Genomic DNA, 6,318 nt, shown 5'->3' with positions numbered 1-6,318 from the left:
CCTTATTCCTCCTCTGGGTGCGCCACTGCACTGCACTACAAAACAGTAAAATTGATTCCCTGCTATACTCATACGGAATCGCAATGACTAAACACAAATGCCAATCAACCCAAAATTTAATGACGAGCTAGAGCCCATTATTCATTTTGACTTCATTTTTGAACTGTTTTACTGTACGGAGTTATATTTTTAAATATATTTCCCATTATTAGTGCATTCTTTATTTTGTGTCCTGGCTATTTTTTAAATATAATTATACACATGTTTTAACAGCTGTATTCTCTTCTTTCTTTTTTTTTGATCTATTATCTGTTCAATATAAATCATGTTATCAACACCTTAAAATTAAAACTATAAACCATGCTGAATTTAGCACACGCACTGAATAGCATTGTATTTGTTATAAATTTGATCAGCATCAAAAAGAGCACAACAGATTTCTGCTTCTGTTTTTATTTTATTATTTTGTTACTAAAATCTGAGAGTCTGCAGAGTTTTAATGACTGGATCCCACATACGGGATGCTTTACTTTCCGTAAATATGCATCCTGCTTGACAGGATTCCACATACAGGATACACGTTGTACGCGCAGAGCTGATAATAGTCATAGCTACTTGTATGGGTAGCTGTAGCTACCTCTAGGTGTGGCTGTGTCTACAGCTCGTTATAGCTATATACCTACGGAGGAATTATAGGCTACAGCAAAATAACGGCATCAGAAGATCAACGTATATCAAAATGCAGTAAGTGTTATGATTATTAACTTTTAATTGCCTTAGACGTTTATATTTTATGTTATTATAAAAACTCGATTGCAATATTCGGAATATTCTCTTTCAAAATAATCCATTTTAACATTAGATCCCATCGTTATTTTAGCTTTACTTTTAGGTTTTCAAGGACTTTGTTGTTGCAATAATCATAATCATAATCATCATCATCATCATAATAATAATAAAACTACACAAAACTCAGTTGAGAACATGAATAATATCTTAACTGTGATCACGAAACAAAACATGACAAACCGCAACTTTTTTATATCTTGGTTCTTTTAATACCAACTAAGATATGAAAAATGTTGAGATTTGTCATGTCGAAAAAAAGAAAATTTTTCGTGAATATTAAAAAAAAAATAATATTCACGAAACATTTTCTTTTTTTCTGGTTTAAAAGGCGTTAGATGATTCTCTTTCGAGCAGTCAGTGCGGATGTTAATAGAACTGTGCTAATAATGATGATCGCTAAACTTTTTTTTTTTTTTTTAAATATAAATTATGTTATGAACAGCATAAAATTAAAATCATAAACCATTCTGAATTTACTACACATACGCGATAGTCTTGAATTTCTTATAAATTTAACCAACAGCAAAAAGAGCACAACAGATTTCTTTCTTCTGTTGTATTTTTATTGTAGATATTTTTATTACTAAAATCTCAGAGTCCGCAGAGTTTAATGAGTGGATCCCACATACAGGATGCACGTTGTACAGAAAGTAGAGCTGATAATAGTCATAGATAAAGTTCGACCACGGATGGGAGACCTCTCGACACTTATGCGCATGACAGAAGAAGGAGAATCCATTCTGATAATAGGTTAATCAATCAGTCTTGTGGATGAGTTGTTTATTATTACACGACGGAAAATTCGTTTTCTTTTATACGCATTTTACTTTTTAAATTGGTAAGTATAACAGTTGGGAAAGTTTTCGTATAAAGCAGGTGATTTCGTGTGTTGGTGAAGACTATTTACATCGCCTTACTCCTTTTTCCTCTTCAACAGGACTCTTCTTGGCATTGTGCCAGCTCAGGTTCTGTCAACTGTGGGCGTACAATCCCTCTACATATAGCTGTGACTACAGCTCGTTTCAGCTATATATCTACAGAGGAGAGCTATAGGCTGCAGCAAAATAACGCCATCAGAAGATCAACGTACATCAAAATGCAGTAAGTATTATGGTTATTAACGTTTAATTGATTTAAACTTTTCTATTTTTATCTTACTAAAAGAACTCGGTTACATCTTCGAAATATCCTCTTTTAAAATAATTTATTTCAACATCGGAAGCTCTCGTAATTTTAGCTTTTACTTTTAGGTTTTCATCGACTTTGTTGTTATTATTTTTGCCATAACCAACATTTACGAAAGCAAATTTTCTTTACTTGCTGGAGAAAGCAGATCCGGATTATCATGATCAATGGATCAGTTATTTACAAAATGAAAATTAACGATATTGTTTCTTCAAATTTTATTTATCTGATGTTTGAAACTTTCCATTTCGTTTATTCACATGCTCCTTTACCCTCGCCCTCGAAATATTCGTATTACTCCGCTAATACGAATAGAAAGGCTCACGAGTTAATGGTTATTCATAACAGTGTTTCAAGAAGGAAAAGATGAAACGAGGGTTAATTTCCTCACGCACATCGTGAAGTGTACAGTAATTATGGTTGCAAATTAATGCAGAAATAATTACTGTTTTTTTTTTTTCGAATAGGCATCATAACTGATGCCGATTCGAAAAATAGTCTCCCAGACCAGTAGTTACTTCTGGGTTGCAAAGTTGTCTCCTTCCAGTTAATTCTGTATTGAACAACACAAGAACTACATCTGCACTCATCTCCAAAGCAAGTTAGGATTTGCATTACATGCTCTGGATGTTCCTGTTCACAGAATTTAGACCTGTAGCAACTTCTGTACTACACAGAAGTCGCTACAGGTCTAAGAGACTTTTAGACTCAGCATCATGACTGATGCTGATTATAACCTCAACAATTATGGTACATTATTTTGCTACAGATCAGGGAGAGAATCATTCTAAGACCAAGTTACTCACTGATCAGAATTAACTTCACTCTTTCACTGTTTTTTAGGAAGTAATCTCCTAAAAGAATCTTACCTAGAGAGCTCCTCCTAGGATATTAGTTCCTTTTTAGTCGCAATTTGAATTGCTTTGATAGCATTCTAACTGAGTGCTGTGAGACACCACAGTTGTAGTTTGTCTTCTTATGATTCTGTTTAGCAAACCAGCGAAATATAAGCAAGTTGACTCAACTACTCAATAGTTGTTTTTCATTTGGTGTTGTTTTTACTGTGGAGCACTCTTATAAATACTGAGCTAATGATTTTCTCTCAATTGCGTTTGTACATAATACATTTGTAACGTCACCGAAAAAAAAGTATCTAAACAATAAATGGATAATTTATGAAAGGCTGTCATTCATTCTTCTCTCAGAAACATCTACTTATATTTTTTTTATTAAAAAAAGCATACGTTTGAACACATTCTTTTAATACGGATAATCTGGTTTTCTTCCCAAGTGTTTTCTGGACGTTATGCGAGTTATTAAAGAGAGATATCTTTAACAAACCTCAAATGAGGCTCAGCCTCCGTATATCAGATGAAACCATTACTTTTGAAAGACCTGGGTTTGATTCGTGTCTATGAAGCGAAGAACCTTTATCGGGACATTTGAAGTGAAGATGAGTTTGTGAGTCTCATGCGGAGGTAGGAGGGTTTTCCCCTCACAGAAACTCTGGAAGAAAATGCAGTTTACAGCTACAGCAGACAATGCGGATATCAAAAATCAGTTGCCATCACATAAGCAGTTGCAGGTTTCTAGAATTCCCTCTCATCTATTATAGAAAAGAATGGAAAGAATCAAAGGAAACTTGAAAGAGAATCAGTCACTTTACGATACAAACCTTAATTATTAATAATATTATTATTATTTTAATTTTAGGGGAATAATGGGATAATTTATTTTAATTCTTATTACAGGAAGAAGATAGTGTTAGTATGTTGCATGTTTTTGATTTTTGTCAATCTTCGAAGGTGAGTATCATGTAAAAGACATATTTACTACATTTGTGAATTGATTTGTTTGGGTTTATTTTATTATTCGGTTGTCTAGCTTTGCTACTCATTGTTGTTTCAAGACAGTGTTAATTAAAGTACTGAACATAAAATAGCTGGCGAATATATTTCATTCATTCAGTTTTTAATAATAATTCGAGAATGAGAGAGAGAGAGAGAGAGAGAGAGAGAGAGAGAGAGAGAGAGAGAGTTTAATACTGAGGGCTCCACTGTTAAAATTCACTTTAAATTTTGAAACCACGAATGAGCATCGATTAATGTCAATTTATTGGTTTTAGTCGATATATAAAAGCGCCTTGTTTTAGCTCCATGAATTTTAAGGAAATTTAGTATTTGTTGCGAAATGCTTTTCTTTTTTTTTTTCCTTTCTTCAGATATTACAGTTTTGGTTATATTAAATAAATTTCAGTTTTCATATTCCTTCGTATCATTTTGTACCGAGGCTAAGAAGTGGTCATATGGAATATCTAAAAAACAAAATCTCACGGTTATCATTAACACCTCTTTACTTGGATGAGGTTAAAATTAATAGCGACTGCTATTCTTATTATTAATCAGCACTTTCCATTAATTCCACATCCAGAAAGAAATACGGCCTATATATTACGATTGAGAAACCAGAATTAGATATGAAACTCACCTTCTTTTAAAGATTCAGTGAAGTATTTAATTTTTGAATGATCAGCAATGCATTCGGTGAACGATAGCCATTGCATAGTTCACGAGTGCGTTGGGGATTGGTTGCTGAAAGAATGGTTTAAAAATAAATTTGAGGGTTGTCATATTTTCTGGAAAAGCGTCTCATTGTTACTTTCAGTACGATACATGTACATGCACGTTTCGTAGACAGGATTTGAAAGAACATGTACATGTGTCGTTCTAAATGCCATCACCAGTCAACCTTTCTTATAAGGTAACTTATACGTAAGAGGTTGTCGAATGAAGATAAGCTAACCATCCTCATACACAGGTCGAAGGATTTTAAGTTCAGCAAATTTACCCTTTGATAAGTAGACGAATGGCAAATTAAGTTATTCTAATAATTTCAATCTGGTCTGATATGTATGGAAGCGAGGTATTGTATGATAAATAAATCTGTGTGTGTGTGTGTGTGTGTGTGTGTGTGTGTGTGTGTGTGTGTGTGTGTGTGTGTGTGTGTGTGTGTGTGTGTGTGTGTGTGTGTGTGTGTGTTAAGCTCTTCATCTTTATCTCCTTGTGTACCGTTCTTATTGACGTCTGTATTCTATTTATTTATATTAGCATCCAATCGTTAAAATGCATACCATGCGAAAACAGAAACTGTCCTACTCCTCCTGAAAATTGTCCCGCAGGCAAAACTCTAGATGTGTGCAACTGCTGTACAGTATGTGCCAAAGTATGTATATAATATTTAGATTGTGGCTATTGGCTTAAAACCTTAGTGTTCATTCTAGCCGCTGTGCTTAAGCTTATCCTGAAGTCCAAATTAACAACAACAAAAAAAAAAAATTAATTAATTAAATTTTTCTTAATTATGAAGTTGTTATGATTTTCTTTGTTTCGTTTTTTAACGCACACCCTTTGTTAAATAATATAAGAAATGTCATAATTAAATCATTATGATACCTTTGTTTTCACCCCATTTTCAATGATAGTCTTATTGTTTGTAATGTAATCTACTAATTTTTTACATTTGATCTTTTTCTTTCTCTTTCGGTTGATTGCATGTTAAATCCGTAGAAAAATATCATTTGTGTTATTGTAAAGCTATTTATTATTAATTTCCTATCCTTTAATACCTCCCCTCTCTCTCTCTCTCTCTCTCTCTTGTTTATTTATTTCAACTTTAATTTCTTTCAGGCCGAGGGCGAGATATGTGGAGGTCCTTGGAATATAACTGGAAAATGTGGAGATTGTCTTGTATGTGTAAAAGAACTATCATCTACTCCAAGAGGTGAAAACGACGAATTTAACGCAGAAGGAATATGTAAAAAAATTTCACCACCGTAAATGCCTTATACGAAAGTTCATCAAAAATGATTGGAGCACTGAATTTTCTGAAACTAAACTAAGAATTTTACAGGTTATTAATAAACAGTTCTTTATAAGTGCCATATTTTTTTAAAGTTTTTTGCAAAACACTCACATTTCAATGCACTTTTATTCTGTTATGGAAAAAAATTAGGATTATCACTTTGTTAGTGGACTGCACTGCGTTTTTATTCGCAGTTGCCCGTTGTGGTGTGGAGATATTTCATCGTGTTACAAATTTAAATGAATATTTGTGCTCTACATTCTAACTGGGTTTTATGGGAAGACTATTTCTAGAAAAATTTATAAAAGAAAAACCTATTAGAATATATTTTTTAAAAATCTAAATTTATGTAATAATTATTTTTCTACCTTTTAATTAAAAAATAACAACAAAAGCTTAAAGGACATATTTATATTTTTTATC

The 6,318-nt window shown here is 32.8% G+C and overlaps 1 protein-coding gene across 2 annotated transcripts; it reads left to right on the top strand.

Moving 5' to 3' along the window:
• The first annotated feature begins 634 nt into the window (after window positions 1–634).
• Window positions 635–5,970, top strand: LOC150108258 (venom protein 302-like). Of its 2 annotated transcripts, XM_090415706.1 has the most exons (5): window positions 635–744; window positions 1,787–1,950; window positions 3,786–3,839; window positions 5,142–5,256; window positions 5,721–5,970. In XM_090415706.1, exons 2-5 carry the CDS (start codon window positions 1,946–1,948, stop codon window positions 5,868–5,870), a joined length of 324 nt encoding a protein of 107 aa, XP_090271832.1. In that variant the 5' UTR covers window positions 635–744; window positions 1,787–1,945; the 3' UTR covers window positions 5,871–5,970. The 2 variants fall into 2 exon arrangements, with proteins under 2 accessions (XP_090271832.1, XP_090271834.1); XM_090415708.1 differs by lacking the exon at window positions 3,786–3,839.
• Window positions 5,971–6,318: the final 348 nt, after the last annotated feature.

The sequence above is a fragment of the Typopeltis vanoorti genome, chromosome 3 (assembly GCF_054136105.1).
Source record: "Typopeltis vanoorti isolate ZY-2024b chromosome 3, IOZ_Tvanoo_1.0, whole genome shotgun sequence".
Lineage (NCBI taxonomy): Eukaryota > Metazoa > Arthropoda > Arachnida > Uropygi > Thelyphonidae > Typopeltis > Typopeltis vanoorti.
The sequence above is the reverse complement of the archived record's forward strand: the minus strand, read 5'-3'. Positions and strand labels throughout refer to the sequence as shown.

Excerpts from the sequence above, each read along its gene's own strand:
- LOC150108258 (XM_090415706.1), top strand. Across the intron at positions 3,840-5,141 it reads ATTTTTGTCAATCTTCGAAG|CATCCAATCGTTAAAATGCA; the intron begins GTGAGTATCATG and ends TATTTATATTAG. Across the intron at positions 5,257-5,720 it reads GCTGTACAGTATGTGCCAAA|GCCGAGGGCGAGATATGTGG; the intron begins GTATGTATATAA and ends AATTTCTTTCAG.